This window comes from Melanerpes formicivorus, unplaced genomic scaffold (genome assembly GCF_026170545.1).
Source record: "Melanerpes formicivorus ecotype bairdi unplaced genomic scaffold, bMelFor1.0.p_v2 SCAF_157, whole genome shotgun sequence".
Lineage (NCBI taxonomy): Eukaryota > Metazoa > Chordata > Aves > Piciformes > Picidae > Melanerpes > Melanerpes formicivorus.
The window spans coordinates 15,682-34,767 of NW_027142509.1; the positions used below are offsets into that span (position 1 = coordinate 15,682).

Sequence of the window (19,086 nt, forward strand, 5' to 3'; positions counted from 1 at the left end):
TCATTGTGCCCCTGTACTCTGCACTGGTTAGGCCACACCTTGAGTGCTGTGTCCAGTTCTGGGCCCCTCAGTTTAAGAAGGACATCGAAACACTTGAAGGTGTCCAGAGAAGGGCAATGAGGCTGGGGAGAGGCCTTGGGCACAGCCCTGTGAGGAGAGGCTGAGGGAGCTGAGGTTGTTTAGCCTGGAGAAGAGGAGGCTCAAGGGAGACCTCATTGCCCTCTACAACTACCTGAAAGGTGGTTGTGGCCAGGAAGGGGTTGGTCTCTTCTCCCAGGCAACCAGCACCAGAACAAGAGGACACAGTCTCAAGCTGTGCCAGGGGAGGTTTAGACTCGAAGTGAGGAGGAAGTTCTTCACCGAGCGAGTCATTCGGCATTGGAACGGGTTGCCCAGGGAGGTGGTGGAGTCATCGTCCCTGGAGGCATTCAAGAGGAGATTGGACGTGGCACTTGGTGCCATGGTCTAGTCATGGGGTCTGTGTTGATAGGTTGGACTCGATGATCCTCGAGGGGAGGGGAGGGGAGGGGAGAAATTGAATTAACCAGGTTGGAAAAGACCTTTGAGATCACCAAGTCCAACCTATCATCCAACACCATCTAATCAACTAAACCATGGCTCCAAGCTCCCCATCCAGTCTCTTCCTAAACACCTCCAGTGATGGTGACTAAAGGGGCTGAATTAGCTAGTCCAAAACAACATCTCCATATTTTTCTTATGGAGGAAAGTAGCAAAATGCCAGCACAAGGCCAGAAACAGAGGAATGAGGGCATGTCACCACAGTGTGAGGGTGACAACCAGTGGACCACATCCCCATGTGATGGACTGGGCTAAGCCTGCCTGAGGCCGATTGTGGGGAGGCTGTGTTTCTGTGACCATTTGGGATCTGACTGCTCACTGCAGGTTGCTATCTGGCACAGCAAGCTCAAGTATTTGTCCTGTTAGGCACTAACAAGGTTGTTGCTGGGGCGGAACAGTCCTTGCTGTCAATACAGACTGGGGGATGAGGTGTAAGAAAACAGCCCTGTGGAAAAGGATTTAGGGGTGCTGATGGATGAGAAGCTGGACATGAGCAGGCAGTGTGCGCTTGCAGCCCAGAAGGCAAATCACATCCTGGGCTGCATCAAAAAATGCCTTGCCAGCAGAGCCAGAGAGGTGATTCTGCCACTTTGCTCTGGTGAGACCTCACCAGAAGTACTGTGTACAGGTCTGGAGCCCTCAATATAGGAAGGACATGGACCTGATGGAGAGGGTCCAGAGGAGTGCCATGAAAATGATCAGAGCGTTAGAGTATCTCTGCTATGTACTGTGACCGTTTGAGGCTGTGCCTTTAAGAAGTGGATAGGCAGAGGGAGTTGGGGTTGTTGGGCCTGGAGAAGAGGAGGCTCTGGGGACACCTAATAGCAGCCCTTCAGTACCTGAAGGGGGCCTACAGGAAGGATGTAGAGTGACTGTTTACAGAGGCCTGCAGTGACAGGGCAATGGCTTCAAACTAGAGAAGGGCAGATTTAGATTGGATATTAGGAACAAGTACTTTACTATGAGGGTGGTAGAACATGTTGCCCAGGGAGGTGGTTGAGGCTCCTTCCCTGGAGATATTCAAAGTAAGGCTAAACAAGGCCCTGGGCAGCCTGGTCTAGTTGAGGATGTCCCTGCTGACTGAGGGGAGGTCAGGCTAGATGACCTTTGGAGGTCTATTCTATGCTTCTCCTTAAGCAGTGAAGTTTGCCTACACTGCCTAAACAATAGCTAGGCTTCCTATCCTAACCATCCATCACATCCATTTGCTGACTACAGAAGCCACAAGTGAAATGTCAAGCAGAAAAGAGACCTTTACTAAGCCTCTGGACAAAATAGCTTCTGAATGCTCCCACTACGTGCGAGTAAAGGCTCTGGCATTTGCCTGGTCTCTCTGCCTGCAAATGCCTCACATGGCAGAGACCTGTGTCACTTGGAAACATGCAGAAGTCTAATTTGTCAGTTTGGTTCAATCACCTTACAGATTTACCTATAGTCTCCCCACGGGAGGGCTGGAAGTGCTGAATACTAGCCAACATCTGTCTGAAGCCTCACCTCTTTGAGGGTTAGAGCTCGCCTTTGAAACGCTGACATCAGGGAAACGGCATAACAAGAAGTAAAATGCTTTCTTTATGTAAGGAGAAGCTGTATGTTAGGAATGTTGCCAAAGGACTTAAAACCTTGGTTATAAACCTATCAGCAATTGGTCTTAGGCAGGGACCTCACTGGAGCATTGTGTCTCAATGCAAGAAATGCTGTGCATGCTTTTTCTTGATGATGAAACGTTAACGATTACTTCCACGCTGGGAAAGAGAAATAGGTGTGGATGGATGAGTCATGAGTCAGCTCTTACGTGGTTTTCGCTTTTATCTTCTCGGAGTGCCCCAGTACCGCGGCTGCCGGCACAGCGTGGGCGGCTCTAGCATAGGAGCCCTGCAGCAATGCTGTCTGCTTGCCAAGGGCACCTGTTGTTTTGGTGTCCTGCTGGCAGCCTTGGGCAACAAACAATACAGCTCTTTGTCACCAGTAGCATTGTGCTAGTGGGAGAGCTGGCAAAATTGTTTTGAATTGCTTTTCCAATCTAGTTCAGCCTTGCTTAAGGGAGTTTGTGTGGTGGAGTGCGCGGGGTAGAAAAGACTCAAGTCCCCGTCGCTACACGGTGCATTCCCGTGTCCACAGCAGAGAAGAACGTTCCGTACCAAAAAAAACCCCTTACGCGTGCAACGACCAACCGTGCTGCACTGGCCGAGAGCAGGAGAGCTCGGGAGAATTACTGAGCGGGCTCTGGATGCTGAAACAAGACCCTCCATGGCGTTGTGAGTTCTAGTACATCGTGCGCGTCCAAGCTTCGTGCCCTGCAGCTTGGACGTGGAAAACGACGGTGGTTACTGCCGGGGCGGCTGCCAGTGACAGCCAGCTCGCCATAAGCTTCCTCGTTGTCTGGCAGTGAGGTGAGCTCGGAGCTCAGCCGCTGCTCGTTGCCAGCTGCCTTCTGCCCCACGCAACCGGCTGCCGCCGGACTACGGCTCCCAGCAGCCCCCGCGCTGCTATGGCGAGACGCGGCGCGGGGGCGGGGAGCTCCCGCGGGCGGGTTGGGGGTCCCGGCGCCTGCGTGTCCCTGCTCGGGCAGGGAGGCTGGGCTGGGGCTCTGTGTCGCTGTGCTCTGCGGCGCGGCTGGGCTGTTTCCCGGCCCCCGCTGCGGCCGCTCCCCGCTGCAGATGCTATGCTAAGACCAGAGGTGTCCGCATCCTACCAAGAGGTACAGGCAGGGAGGGATGGGGGAGGCTGGGGCAGGGCTAGTGAGTGGCGGGCCCCAGCTCGCCGGGAGGGGCCGGAACAGTCCCCCGAGCGGCGGTGCCGGACGCGGGATGTGCTAAGCGTTTATGCTCAACGCTGTCGCCTTGAGCTGGGTTGAGCTCCGGACCCTGGCTCTGCGGCTCGGCAGGGGTGGGCGAGTCGCTGCCGGGGGCAGGGAGCCCTGGCGAAGCAGGTGGGCTGCAGCGCGGAGCCCTCCGTACCGTGACTTGCCCCCTTGGTCCCTCTGCAGCTGTTGAAACGCAGCCAAACCGAGTGGGTCTGACCATGTGGCCGTGTGCCTTCACCTGCCTGGTGCTGTCCCAAGCCCCTCCTTACTGTCATGTCAGATTGCATCCTCTCACCAGACAGAAATGGGTGTTTTGGGTGCACTTAATTTCAGGATTTACCTTCCAGCGTGGGTGAGATAATCTGCAGCAGATGAAGTGTATGAGCTGGGTACAGCTGGCGGGCGAGCTCTGTAACTGTGCCTTTCCTAACAAGGAGATGGTCTGTCGGGCGTGAGAAGGGACTCTAGTACCAGAGCTCTCGGGTATGGAACTGAAGGCCGCCTTATCATTCTGCCAAGAGCGCCTAGTTTGCATATCAATGTACAGGCTCGAGCAACCGGAATTCTTCGCCCGTTCCTATCTCTCCACAAGCTATTTGTGCCAAGTTCAGCAACAGTATAGCCTTGCAGTCGGGCACTTTTGTATCTTGCAGGCGAAAGGAACGCAGATATTTGCCTTCCTTTGCATGTGATGGGTAGTTCAGGCTCTGTTTTGATACTTTCTAATTTAGTGTAGTGCTGTCTGTTTAGTTTCAACTTCTGTTTTTGGGGTTTTGTGTGTGTGTGCTGGGCTAGAAGGCGTTGGAAGGTGATAAATCAGTGGCCCAGCAAAAGGTCTGTATGGACAACTTCTTGTATTTAAGAGTGTTTTATCCAGTAGGAAGATTTTATCCTGTGATTACCAAGATGAAATTAATTCACGTGAGAGCTTGTATGTAGGGGAAGTACTTGAGAGAGTTAATGAAGTTTCATTGATGCCTGAAGTATGGACTGGGCTGTGCGTGCCATGTTTCCACCTTGTATAGCACACACTGCTGACACTACTCTCTATGTCTGGGATTGTCCCAAACTCTGTGTTGTAAGTCTAGATGGTGTGAAGTGCAGCAGCTGTGTTCCCTTCCCTTCTCTGGCACCTGGGGCAGTCTGTGATGCTCCTGCCCCTAGCATGGATGCTTAGATATCTGGAGTTTCCTTTCATGAGTTTCTTTTTGTCCAGTGCTTTTCTGTGTGCAGCTGGATCGCAGGCATGCTCCTACAGTTGTTTCTCACTCAGCTGTATGTGCTGAGCCCAGAGGATGCTGAGAAAATGCCTGTTTTGTGCCCTTCCTGCTCTTGGTATCCTCTCCTCTCCGAACCTCTCCTCACCTCTCTGATCTCTGCATTGTATTGCAAGCTTAACTGCCCAGCAAGTTCGTGTTCCTTCCCTGCTAGCACCATTGTTCACTCTTTATAAGCAATAAGATGTAGGAAGAGCTGGCCTATGAGGGTGAACACTGCTGGCATATGTCAGATTCACTGTTGCCATTTGCCTTGATTTGGGGATTCTGTCAAGCTCGAAGAAACTGTAACTGTCTGCTGTGCAGTAATGCTGAGCTGATTTCCCAGTCCTTAGGAGGCTGTGGCTCAGTATGGCTGTGGGTTGTTAGGTTTGTAGGTCTGTGCTGCTGTGCTTTGTCAAGGCAGTGTGCTGTACACTCAGGATGTGGAGGCTGAGCCATGAACAGCTCTTGCTAGCTTTAGTGGGTTTCTCTAGCTTCACCTCTCATGTCAGGAGTTCAGGATCTGCAGTAAAATTAGTTGGGTTTAGGGGGTCTTAACGCATCAGCTCAACCTGCTTACTGCACCTGAGGCAATATCGGCTCTCCTGCTTTTGACTACCACGTCCTTCACTGATTTTATGTGTGGAAAGCTTATGAAGCTCTGCCTTGTTAGCAGGGATAAGGAAAAGTAGCTGCATATTAAGGCTTTGTTTTGTTTCTGAGGAGTGGTGAAAGGTTACATTTTCTTAGGTTTTTCTTCTCTTCTATGTGTTGAAGAGTCACTGTAGGTCCTCTTGAGAGGATAAAAGATGTTGTATACTGTGTCTTTGTTTAAAATTGTGTTGGGATCTCCTTGCTGTCAGGAGCAGAACTTGCTTATTCTCTACATGACCTCAGTCAGTGTGGTGCCTGTACTTGGGGAACCGTGGTTGAACCAGAGGGAGGGTGAGAATCAGCTAAGAAACTTCAGTGATTTTGTAACTTCCATGACATCTTTTGGATCAGCTCTAGAATAAGGGATTTGCATGGGTATGATTTAAACTGTCTTCTTAGATGATTTAGCTTAACATCTATAAGACTTTCAGTGAATGACTAGAATAGAATAGAATTAACCAGGTTGGAAAAGACCTCAGAGATCATCGAGTCCAACCTCTCACCCAACACCATCTGATCAACTAAACCATGGCACCAAGTGCCTCATCCAGGCTCTTCTGAAACACCTCCAGTGATGGTGACTCCCTGGGCAGCACATTCCAATGGCCAATCTCTCTTTCTATGAAGAACTTCTCTTCCTGTGTTAGTATAGCTTATGTTGGGTCAGGTAAACTAATAGAACTGGTGTGTTTCTGTTATCTTCATACCTTCAGTTGTGCCCTGGTAAGCCTCCTGCACGTCAGCTGAGTTTTTCCTGTTAGTCATCTGTTTGTTCCATGCTTCACACCATGGAAAATCATGCTTTATTTATGTGGAAAGCGTTGGAAAACAACTGGGTGACTGCCTTTAACTTGCTTTGCATGGTGGAATGGAATACAGAAACACAGGAGGAAGTGATGGAGACTTTATGTCAGACTTTGAAGGTGTAAAATGAGTGGACTCTTTCCTAATTAGTGCAAATGATGATCTATTAGTGGTATAATCATTATTTCAATACTGAATTAAGGTTGAGTGAAATAAAAGCACTTCCTCATGGATACATGCACATTACTGTTGAGTAAGCTGGGGCTGTAAAGTTCAATAGCATCCAGTATGGCTGCTGCATGAACTGTGCTCCTGTTCTGCTTGAACAAGAACCAATCACTAGTGGTGTGCCCCAAGGATCAGTGCTGAGCCCTGTGCTCTTTAACATCTTTATTGATGATCTGGATGAGGGCATTGAGTCCATCATCAGTAAATTTGCTGATGACACCAAGCTGGGGGCAGGAGTTGATCTGCTGGAGGGTAGAGAGGCTCTGCAGAGGGACCTGGACAGGCTGGACAGATGGGCAGAGTCCAAGGGCAGGAGATTGAACACATCCAAGTGCCAGGTTCTGCACATTGGCCACAGCAACCCCATGCAGTGCTACAGGCTGGGGTCAGAGTGGCTGAGAGCAGCCAGGCAGAGAGGGACCTGGGGGTGCTGGTTGATGGTAGGCTGAACATGAGCCTGCAATGTGCCCAGGCGGCCAGAAGGGCCAAAGGCATCCTGGCCTGCATCAGGAACAGTGTGGCCAGCAGGAGCAGGGAGATCGTTGTGCCCCTGTACACTGCACTGGTTAGGCCACACCTTGAGTCCTGTGTCCAGTTCTGGGCCCCTCAGTTTAGGAAGGAGGTTGACTTGCTGGAAGGTGTCCAGAGAAGGGCAACAAAGTTGGTGAGGGGTTTGGAACACAAGCTCTATGAGGAAAGACTGAGGGAGCTGGGGCTGCTTAGCCTGGAGAAGAGGAGACTCAGGGGTGACCTGGTTTGGTTTATTCTGGTTTAAAGCTGATCTCCCTTACCTGGTTAGGTAGGTGGTGCTGTGTTCAGCTTGGACAGTTACTGTGCAACATGTGATGTGCTACAAACTTATGTTCCAGTTTGCCTTACTGTGATTTGTATGCCACCACACCAGACATTTGGAAAACACATAGGAGATGCTTGTGTGTGTGTGTGTATATATATGTGTGTGTAAGGCTAATGCTTTACAGTCTTCATGAGGCTTACATACATACATAGAATAAACTAGGTTGGAAGAGACCTTCAAGATCATAGAGTCCAACCCATCAACCAATCCAGTCCACCTAAACAACTAACCCATGGCACCAAGCACCCCATCAAGTCTCCTCCTGAACACCTCCAGTGATGGTGACTCCACCACCTCCCCAGGCAGCCCATTCCAATGGGCAATCACTCTCTCTGTGTAGAACTTCTTCCTAACATCCAACCTAAACCTCCCCTGGCACGGCCTGAGACTGTGTCCTCTTGTTCTGGTACTGGCTGCCTGGGAGAAGAGACCAACCTCTTCCTGTCTACAACCTCCCTTCAGGTAGCTGTAGAGAGTAATAAGGTCACCCCTGAGTCTCCTCCTCTCGAGGCTAAGCAACCCCAGCTCCCTCACTCTCTCCTCACAGGGCTGTGTTCCAAACCCCTCACCATCTTTGTTGCCCTTCTCTGGACACCTTCCAGCAAGTCAACCTCCTTCCTAAACTGAGGGGCCCAGAACTGGACACAGGACTCAAGGTGTGGCCTAACCAGTGCAGAGTACAGGGGCAGAATGACCTCCCTGCTCCTGCTGGCCACACTGTTCCTGATGCAGGCCAGGATGCCATTGGCCTTCCTGGCTGCCTGGGCACACTGCAGGCTCATGTTCAGCCTACTATCGACCAGTACCCCCAGGTCCCTCTCTGCCTGGCTGCTCTCAGCCACTCTGACAAGCTTCTGACTTTGACCAAAGTGTTTTGGCAGCTTAGGCCCAGAGCTCTGTCCAGAAAACGAAGAAAACATCTGGTCTCTGTTGCTTCTTTTAGAAACAGTGCAAGACTAACCTGTACAGTGAGCTCAAATAAGTACCAGAAATGTACAGGTGTTTGATTGTTGTCTTCTAGTGACCCACCTACCTATGTGTCTGAGGCTGCATTTGGCTTACTTGCCCTAATGCCTCTGAAAATGCAACTCCCTCTTTGTGCACCTCTTTATTAGGAAGGGCTAATGCTCGGTTTGATGCTGTGTGCCATGGTTTGTTTGTGCCCAAAGCATACATTCTTGAGTGAAGGAACTAAGTTCCTGCTCATTTCTGAGGGCATTCTCCTAATTGGGGGTTTAAAGTGAGCTGGAGCTGCCAGGGAAACAATTACTTTGATCTTGAAATAAAAGGTGATGCTGTTGTTGCAGCAGCAGGATAGAAGTGGGTTAAACTTGATGTGCCCTCTTTCTCATTTTGCAGCGTGCAAGTCAGTCTTTTAGATGTGGGTCTGCATTAAGTGTGGCTCTTGTCCTGTGAACAAGTGGAAGAGGTGTTGGTTGCTCTTGGACTGGGGGGCATGTTTTTGTATGTTTGGTTAGTTGGAGCCTCTTTTATTTGTACCATTCCAGCAATTGCAAGTTGAAAGCATATTTGGACATTGAACCACTGTTTTAACTACACAGCTGAGTGAAGATGTGGAGCGAGTATCTGAAAACCCCACAGACCAGAGAGGAGGAGAGATGGAAGTTCATGAAGATGCCAGCTCTGTTACTTTACCAGGTGAGAACTATTGACCCAGAAATTACCAGTGTTAAGTACCTGATGAGATGCTTCTGTGTGTGGGTTAGGTTGTTTCTAGCCTTTTTAACTGCAATTCTGAGAGCAAACAAAACACTGAGTTACTTATCTTGGGGCATAAGTGCTGTTGGAAAGCCAAGGAGCTGTTTCCATGAATTGAGATAAGAACATTTCTTTGTCATGAACCCTGATCAATCAATGACAATGAAACAGATCTGGTTCTGAGGTCTGTCATCTTCCATTATGTTGTGTCTTCCCTGAGTTCCAGTGTGTGTGATGGCAGTGGGTTGCAAGCAAAGCTTGTGTCAGATGTACATGAGCAAGATGCAGTATTGAACAGGTGTGCTTTTGAACAGGTTGTAGTTAGTTCAGACCTGCTTTTGGAGGGTGCAGGGCAATGTTAGCTGGCCTTATTGAAGCTCAGGTGTAGGTATTAAGGTGATCCAACCTGAAATGAGTACTAAATGCTCTACAGCTGTTCAAACCATACTTGAATAGAATAGAATGGAATTAACCAGGTTGGAAAAGACCTCAGAGATCATCAGGTCCAACCTATCACCCAACACCATCTGATCAACTAAACCATGGCACCAAGTGCCTCATCCAGGCTCTTCTTAAACACCTCCAGTGATGGTGATTCCACCACCTCCCTGGGCAGCACATTCCAATGGCCAATCTCTCTTTCTGGGAAGAATTTCTTCCTAACATTCAGCCTGAACCTCCCCTGGTGCAGCTTGAGACTGTGTCCTCTTGTTCTGGTGCTGCTTGCCTGGAGAAGAGACCAACCCCCACCTGGCTACATCCTCCCTTCAGGGAGTTGTAGAGAGCAAGAAGGTCTCCCCTGAGCCTCCTCTTCTCCAGGCTAAGCAACCCCAGCTCCCTCAGCCTCTCCTCACAGGGCTGTGCTCCAGACCCCTCCCCAGTTCTGTTGCCCTTCTCTGGACACCTTCCAGCAACTCAGTTTCAGCAGTGCAATTTTATGTCCTAATTTCCTTGGCTGCCATCTCCTGGTGCATAACCTGGGGGCATGTGTGTGACCACGGACTTTTGCAAGAGGTTGTATTCAATGGGATTTACTAATAGGCTAGTGTTTGCTGTGGCAGGGAACAAACACCACACCACACTATTAGGGTTGAAGGGCAGAGTGTGGCATGGCCTGGGAAGGTCTGACTCATTAGGTTACACTATACAGTGAAGTCATTGTGAAAGTGCCCACTTATCTCCTCTCCTGTGCTGGATTTTAATGCCCCTTTTGTGTGTTCAGCTATGTGTTGCTCACAATCAAAACATGACCTGTAACTCACCTGCCTCAGGACATGAACTTTTTCCTTAAAGTGTTGCCCAAAAAGCTTGGCAGCTGCCAGGAGTGTGGCTGTGCACGAGCTAGTGGAAAAAAAACCATCAGAGAATAAGCTGTGAAGACAAGAAGGCTAAGAGAGAATTGTGTTGGTCTTTTTCTGTCTGTAGTTGGAAGAATCTTTGCTTTGTGTGTGTGAAAGTTTGCATATTATGCACAATGACTTGCAAACTGGAGGCCCAAAATGAGAGGGAGGCCCTGTGGCTGCTTCCAGGGTGGAGGTGCAATGCAAATAGCTGGTTTAGAACATTAGAATATGAAATCTCTCTGCTGCTGAGTATGCTGAGTGGGAGTAGGCAGGGGGGGGAGAGGAGTTGTTTTTTTCCTGGAGGAAAGACTGACTGTCAGCAAACTTTTTTTCCTGTGAACTTTGAACTTAGTTTCTGAGTTGTCCTCCTTGAAAATAAACCTTGTTTCCTGCCTGCTGTGCCCTTAAGCAGAGTGCCAAGTTCAACAAGTGAACCGGGGGCACAGCCTTTGGATGATTAGACCTCATGCTTGACAAGAAAGCAGCAGGCTGATCACCAAAAGCAGCAATAGTTGTGGGGTTTTAAGTCTCAGACTGAGCTTGATTTGGCTTTCCTCTCAAGTGATTGCTCATTAAATGAATACCTAAGTTCAGCCCAAATACCTGCATTTTAAAGTCCTAATCCATGTTCTGTTTGGTTCCAGAGAGTGAGCTGGGGACCACTGCCCCTTCTTTGCGTTTCAGCAAGACTTGCCTAAAGAATGTTTTTTCAGTAATTCTCCTGTTTATTTATCTGCTGCTCATGGCTGTAGCTGTGTTCCTTGTCTACCAAACCATCAGTGACTTCAGGGAGAAGCTCAACCACCCAGTGATGTCTGTCTCTTACAAGGAAGTGTCCTTGTATGATGCACCCGGTAAGAGTGGTCACAAGCAAAGTGGGTTCAGTTGTGGTTCACGTTGGTCTTCAGGTTTAAAGTTTGTGTTGATTCTTGGGGGCTCAGGTGAATAACATGCTGTGACCCAGATCTTTCACTTCCTCTTTCTTTTAATCTCTGTTGTGTTGACTTTGCACAGAATTGTTAATATTGTGTGAGGGGTTTGGGGAGCTTTCATGCCAGTGATATGAATGACAGTAGCTGTGTAAGTTTATGCCACTGTTGATAATCAAGAAGTGTTTTCAGAATCTGGAATGAGTTCTCTTGTAGGAAAGGAAGATAGTTCCATATGGAAATGTTCCCCAAACAGTATCATTTGAACAGGGCACCACACAGAATGTACAGCATTACCTCAGCCCACACGGGAGAGTGAGGTGGTGTTCACAGTATCACCAAGGTTGGAAGAGACCTCAAAGATCATCAAGTCCAACCTGTCACCACAGACCTCATGACTAAACCATGGCACCAAGTGCCACGTCCAATCCCCTCCTGAACACCTCCAGGGATGGGGACTCCACCACCGCCCTGGGCAGCACATTCCAATGGCGAACGACTCTCGGTGAAGAACTTAATCCTCACCTTGAGCCTAAACTTCCCCTGGCACAGCTTGAGACTGTGTCCTCTTGTTCTTGTGCTGTTTTCCTGGGAGAAGAAACCAACCCCCTCCAGGCCACAACCACCCTTCAGGTAGTTGTAGACAACAATTAGGTCTCCCCTGAGCCTCCTCTTCTCCAGGCTAAGCAACCCCAGCTCCCTCAGCCTCTCCTCACAGGGCTGTGCTCAAGGCCTCTCCCCAGCCTTGTTGCCCTTCTCTGGACACCTTCAAGTGTCTCAATGTCCTTCTTAAACTGAGGGGCCCAGAACTGGACACAGGACTCAAGGTGTGGCCTAACCAGTGCTGAGCACAGGGGCACAATGACCTCCCTGCTCCTGCTGGCCACACTATTCTTGATGCAGGCCAGGATGCCATTGGCCTTCTTGGCCACCTGGGCACACTGCTGGCTCATGTTTAGGCAGCTGTCAATCAGCACCCCCAGGTCCCTCTCTGTTTGGCAGCTCTCAGCCACTCTGACCCCAGCCTGTAGCACTGCATGGGGTTGACAGTAAAGAAGGTGAGTTCCTCAAACCAACCACAAAATAAGGACAATGCCACTTTCTGCTCCTGTTCTGCATTGTTTCCAGCTTGGTGTTACATCAGTAGGTGATGAAACTGTGATGTGACTGCAGGGAGTAATGTTGGCAGAAAAGTGCAAAGAAAACCCTGTGGCAGTTTGCTGGAGGGATTGTGCTGCAGAAGCATTTATGAATGATGGGTTCTGTCTCTTTATTTATGAATGCTGACTGAATAATTAAAGAAACCAGAGCTGGGGCAGCAAACACAGCTCAATCTTAAGTCAGTTTCCCACTTCAAGCCAGTATTGTTTTTACCACACTTTAGAAATGACCACTCCAGCAGTTGTGGTTCAAAGGTGTTTCAAGCTGTTGCCACACTCCTGTAGCTGCCCTTCTTTGTGGTCAGTTGGGCTCTGCTTTGTCAGTAGGTCCTTAAGTAGGACCTGATGGCTCTTTTTTATTTCATGTGAACTTTTCATACAGCAGCAGGAGTGAAAATGCCATTGAAAGAAGCAGAGCAACGTGCATGGGAATCCAAAAGTATTGCCAGGCATCCCTGCCAGGTCAGGCAACCTGAATTCACATAGCCCTTCACTTCATTGCACTATTGAAGTGATGAGATGGCAAGTTGCCAGCATGGAGCACTGAAAGAAAAGATAAAGCATTTTCAGCTTGATGCATGCTGACTGCTCTGGCATTTCATGTTTTGGTGGACAGGTCATCTCAGCTGTGCAAGTTAATCATATCTCATAGATCATGCATTTTGTTGGGTGCTTGGTCTAGATTATCTTCAGGCAAGCTTGTTTCCAAGAATTAAAGGTGGCATGTGTGGCTTTATAAGATTTTGGGGTTTGGGCCTAGCCTTCCACAGCTGGGGTTCTTCCAGTGCTTGTTACAGGCCTGAAATGCTAGGTTTATGGTAGAGATGAATTTCCATACAGGTGAAGTATTGGCAACAGTTAGCACTTGTTTGATGACTTTGGGTTTTGTCACTGCATTGTGTTCAGTGAGCAGAAGATGCTCCATGTTCTGAATAGCATCTTTCTGACTTTTGTTAATCATCCTGTGGTCTTTGAACTGTTGTGTATAATACATGTATTACCTCCAGTTAAAATTAGACATGTTGACTGATAGTATCTGAGGAGGTGTACCTGCTGAAGCACTCTATGACCCATTTGACTTCAGTCATCTCCTCACTTAATTTACATCTACTTTTCATCTGGGGTGGGAGGGGCTGATGTATTAGCTGCTGGCTTGTGAGGAGATCAGGGAAAGTTAGTTTCTGTGAACCTTGAATTGTAGCAAAATACAATCCCTGGCTGTTTCCAGTGCATCGGGGTGGGATTTGTCCTTACCAGGACAAGCTGGCACTTTTGCCCTGCCTCAGAAAAACGTTGAAGCACATGGTTTCATTTGATGGTTTTGCTGGATCTGGAGGATATCTCAGTATCCTGGGGGATTAAATGAGAAAAATCTATGTACTTGGGAAAGAAATTGGTTCTCTTCCCTGTTTTGTCTCCCCAAACAGGTATTGCCTTTTACCCAGGCAAGGCTCGGCTCCTTAGCTGCAAGCATCATTACTACGATCACATTCCACCTCTGGTAAATCCAGGTCAGCCAGGAGACATTGAGTGCACCACTCAGAGCATCAACTACACAGATCCTTTTACAAACCAAACTATGGTAATCATAGCAATAGCACAAAGCTTTTCTCTTCATATGGTATTTGAAAGTGAAAACGTTTAATAAGTGCTGTGAGAAGTCCTTGCTTCCAGCTTGCCCCAAGCCATCTGTCCTTTTGTGTCCAGAAATGTGAGAGAGCTCAGGCTGTGTGTGTATGTTATGGAAGATCAGCTGTCATGTGGGGGTGTGCAGCAGGACAACCTGAATGGGACCCATTTTTCACAACGAAATTCTTACTTCATTCTGCTCTTAAATGAACTCAATGGGCTCGGTGATCTTTGAGGTCTCTTCCAACCTTAGTGATACTGTGAACTGGCAAGCATATTCCTTGCCCTGGTAAATCTGTGCTTTGATTGAAAGCAGTAGAAGTGATTCCAGTAAAACAGGAGAGCTTGTCTCTTTTTGCATGTTTGCTGGGAATTACATACTGGTTTTGTCACACTTGGAAAAATCTTAACTGGGCAGCCAAGCGTTTCATTGCACTGAAATGCTCTAAAGTTATGAGGTGGGTACAGTAGAATAGAATTAACCAGGTTGGAAGAGACCTTTGAGATCGAGTCCAACTTAACATCCAACACCATCTAATCAACTAAACCATGGCACCAAGTGCCACATCCAGTCTCTTTTAAACACCTCCAGTGATGGTGACTCCACCACCTCCCTGGGCAGCACATTCCAAGGGTCAATAACTCTTTCTGTGAGGAACTTCTTCCTAACATCCAGCCTAAACCTCCCCTGGTGCACCTTGAGACTGTGTCCTCTTGTTCTGGTTGCCTGGGAGAAGAGACCAACCCCCACCTGGCTACAACCTCCCTTCAGGTAGTTGTAGAGAGCAAGAAGGTCACCCTTGAGCCTCCTCTTCTCCAGGCCAAGCAATCCCAGCTCCCTCAGCCTCTCCTCACAGGGCTGTGCTCCAAGCCCCTCACCACTGAGTGCCAGTGTCTTAAACTGCCCTTTAAAATACAATGAATCTGAGTAAATAAATTATTTAATACCTCTCTTTTTTTATGCATGATCACCTGTCTGTAGAATGATTGCTTTTATTGTTTATAAGGAAACTTAACTGAGAATAAACAAGCTTTCTAGGGTACCTGTTTGGTGAGCTCTTTTTCCTCTTCTTGCTTTGCCTTTTGACTCATCAGCATTTCCTCCTGGGAAGCAGCTCCTTAGTATATTTGAAAGTAATCTCTGAGTGCAAGACTAATGCAGTCTCTGCCACTAGCATGCTCTTTGTGCATGCTTTAACAAAGAGCCTCCATTTTATGCCATATGCTAGATTTGTGTAGAAGCTCGCTGTTTCAGTAGGTCATGGCCTTGCAACAGAATGGAGAGAGCCTCTTTGAATTGGCTGAGTCCTTTTGCAGGCTGCAGCTTGCTGTGAGATACAATGCTTGCACTACTTGAACTTGTGCTCCACCTGCTAACACTTTCTGTTGTGCCTCTTCTGTTGTGTTTTGTTGGTTGGGGTTTTTTTGTGTGGTGTTTTTCTTTCAGCAACTCACTTGAGGTGCTGGGGGCTGTTCCTGTTTCTCCAGGATGTTCTCCACATCACACTCCACATTATCTTGTTGCATATGAAGGGCTGAAAGTTCCTAGACTTTATTGCTCAAGATTTTGACTGTCCTGCAGAATGCGGGTGGCAGGGCCTTGACTGGTAATTCCACATGAACCCAAAGGACTGTGATAGAACTAAAGCAGATTTCACAGTATCACCAAGGCTGGAAGAGACCTCAAGGATCATCAAGTCCAACCTGTCACCACAGACCCATGACTAGACCATGGCACCAAGTGCCACATACAATCCCCTCTGGAACACCTCCAGGGATGGTGACTCCACCACCTCCCTGGGCAGCACATTCCAATGACGAATGACTCGCTTGGTGAAGAACTTTCTCCTCACCTCCAGCCTAAACTTCCCCTGGCACAGCTTGAGAATGTGTCCTCTTGTTCTTGTGCTGGTTGCTAGAGAGAAGAGACCAACTCCCTCCTGGCTACAACCACCTTTCAGGCAGTTGTAGAGAGCAAGAAGGTCTCCTCTGAGCCTCCTCTTCTCCAGGCTAAGCAACCCCAGCTCCCTCAGCCTCTCCTCACAGGGCTGTGCTCAAGGCCTCTCCCCAGCCTTGTTGCTCTTCTCTGGACACATTCAAGTGTCTCAATGTCTTTCTTAAACTGAGGGGCCCAGAACTGGACACAAGACTCAAGGTGTCTTGTGTCAGTGCAGAGTAGAGGGGCACAATGACTTCCCTGCTCCTGCTGGCCACACTATTCCTAATGCAGGCCAGGATGCCATTGGCCTTCTTGGCCACCTGGGCACACTGCTGGCTCATGTTTAGGCAGCTGTCAATCAGCACCCCCAGGTCCCTTTCTGTTTGGCAGCTCTCAGCCACTCTGACCCCAGCCTGTAGCTCTCCCTGCGGTTTTTGTGGCCAAAGTGCAGCACCTGGCACTTGGACTTGTTGAATGCCATCCTGTTGGACTCTGCCCATCTGTCCAGTCGGTCGAGGTCCCTCTGCAGAGCCTTTCTACCCTCTAACTGACCAACATCTGCTCCTAACTTGGTGTCATCTGCAAACTTGCTGATGACTGACTCAATCCCCTCATCCAGATCATCAATTAAGATGTTAGAGAGCACAGGGCCCAGCACTGATCCCTGGGGGACACCACTGGTGCCTGGCTGCCAGCTGGCTGTGGCACCATTCACCACCACTCTCTGGGCTCAGCCTCCAGCCAGTTCCTAACCCAGCACAGAGTGTAGTGGTCCAAGCCAGGGGCTGACAGCTTGGCCAGCAGTTTGCTGTGGGGGACGGTGTCAAAGGCCTTGCTGATGTCCAGGCATAGAACATCCACAGCCTGCCCCACATCCACCAGGCAGTCACCTGGGCATAGGAGGAGATCAGGTTGGAGAGGCAGGACCTGCCCTTCCTAAATCCATGCTGGCTGGCCCTGAGCCCCTGGCCATCCTTCAGGTGCGCAGTGATTGCCCCCAGGATAATCTGCTCCATCACTCTCTCGGTAGCACAGTAAACTTGGGTGTTAAGACTTAATTTTTAAGCTTCGAGGAGGGATTCAGTTTGCATTCTTGTTAGATTCTTTAATAGATGTAAGCTTAAAGGGAATCTTGGTGCATGTTAGATTTCTGGAGAGCATTGGTGACAGATGGCAAATTCATGGGCAGCACCTGGGGATTCCTTTGCTGCTCTCACTACCTCTGTGCTTGCTTGCAGAAGTATGCTTTGGTTGTGCAAGGCCCTCGTGATGTGAAGAAGAAGGAGCTAGTGTTTCTGCAGTTTCATCTAAATGGAACAGACCAAGATTTTAGTGCCATTGACTACCTTCTGTTTTCTTCTTTCCAAGAGTTCATCAATAGGTAGGTAAAGGGATGAGGCTGTAACTGCGTTGAACTCGCTGCAGCCCTGCAAGGGAAAGCAGGGTTGGGGTGGGGGGGTTCTAGAAAAGAGTTCATCCAGGTTTATATCCTCTGTTCAATTTTTGTTCTTTAGATGTGTTGCATTGATGCTCTTCCATGTGATTAGCTGTGTTTCTTTGTGCTGCTGCCTTCCTGTGAGTTTCCCCAGGCTGATGTGATTTTCTAGGTGGGGTTTTCACAATTGGTTTGTGTTAGTTTGACCTTGGTGCCACTGGGCTGCTCAATCACCTTCTGACTTACAGGAATGAAATCAATCCTGTCTTGAACTTTCTCAAAAGCCCCACTCTTTTTTCCCCCCCATCTTGTGACAACTCAAGTTGTGTTCTGCCCTTTGTGCTCCAGATTAAAAGCTAGGCAAGATATAGGAGTCACAGTGAGACCTAATGGAAGGCCTTAAGCTGGTAATAATTAGATGCTTAGTGAAAAAGGGATAGGGGCTAAAGGCTCTATGCAGAAGAAAACTAGGTGTGAGGCAGGGGAAGAGAAATAACAGTTTAATGTAGCAAAGCATTCTTGGAGGCTTGCCCATGATCATAGTGGTGCTTTTCAGGTGGGGTAAAGACTGGAAATGTTCAGTCACAGTACCTCAGGGTGGCTAAGGACCAATTGTTTGCATTTACAAAGCATTGCTGCTTCAGTGAAGGAGAACTCATTCATTAAGTACTTTCTCTAGTGTTCCAGGTGGTTTAGGCATTGATATTTTATGGTGAGAAGGTAAGAGCAGTGATGTAGAATACAATAGAATAGAATAAACCAGGTTGGAAGAGATCTTCAAGATCATCGAGTCCAACCCTTAAACCAATCCAGCCCACCTAAACAACTAACCCATGGCACCATCAAGTCTCCTCCTGAACTCCTCCAGTGATGGTGACTCCACCACCTCCCCAGGCAGCACATTCCAATGGGCAATCACTCTCTCTGTGTAGAACTTCTTCCTAACATCCAACCTAAACCTCCCCTGGCACAGCCTGAGACTGTGTCCTCTTGTTCTGGTACTGGCTGCCTGGGAGAAGAGACCAACCTCAGCCTGTCTACAACCTCCCTTCAGGGAGTTGTAGAGAGCAATAAGGTCAGCCCTGAGTCTCCTCTTCTCCAGGCTAAGCAACCCCAGCTCCCTCAGCCTTTCCTCACAGGGCTGTGTTCCAAACCCCTCACCAACTTTGTTGCCCTTCTCTGGACACCTTCCAGCAAGTCAACCTCCTTCCTAAACTGAGGGGCCCAGAACTGGACACAGGACTCAAGGTGTGGCCTAAGCAGTGCAGTGTACAGGGGCAGAATGACCTCCCTGCTCCTGCTGGCCACACTGTTCCTGATGCAGGCCAGGATGCCATTGGCCCTCCTGGCTGCCTGGGCACACTGCAGGCTCATGTTCAGCCTACCATCCACCAGCACCCCCAGGTCCCTCTCTGCCTGGCTGCTCTCAGCCACTCTGACCCCAGCCTGTAGCACTGCATGGGGTTGCTGTGGCCAATGTGCAGAACCTGGCACTTGGATGTCTTCAATCTCATTCCCCTGGACTCTTGCCCATCTGTCCAGCCTGTCGAGGTCCCTCTGCAGAGCCTCTCTACCCTCCAGCAGATCAACTCCTGCCCCCAGCTTGGTGTCATCTGCAAATTTACTGATGCTGGACTCAATGCCCTCATCCAGATCATCATGTAGAAGGTTGCTATTTGTTGCTTCTGTATTGGTTGGTCTTGGGTTTGTAGCTTGTGCCATAGTTAGTGGTTCACACAGTGGGGCTGA

General features: G+C 48.9%; 1 protein-coding gene across 5 annotated transcripts in view; it reads left to right on the plus strand.

Annotated features, from left to right (window-relative positions):
- The first annotated feature begins 3,136 nt into the window (after positions 1-3,136).
- Positions 3,137-19,086, plus strand: part of PACC1 (proton activated chloride channel 1) — a 31,545-nt gene continuing 15,595 nt past the window's right edge. For 3 of the 5 annotated variants that reach the window (XM_068168744.1, XM_068168746.1, XM_068168749.1), the window contains exons 1-5: positions 3,137-3,277; positions 8,746-8,842; positions 10,890-11,099; positions 13,762-13,916; positions 17,141-17,283. In XM_068168744.1, the coding sequence (XP_068024845.1) occupies positions 3,242-3,277; positions 8,746-8,842; positions 10,890-11,099; positions 13,762-13,916; positions 17,141-17,283 (641 nt within the window). In that variant the 5' untranslated portion in view covers positions 3,137-3,241. Of the gene's footprint in view, positions 3,278-8,691; positions 8,843-10,889; positions 11,100-13,761; positions 13,917-17,140; positions 17,284-19,086 lie in introns of all 5 variants that reach the window. The other 2 variants (XM_068168748.1, XM_068168745.1) reach the window with 2 other exon arrangements.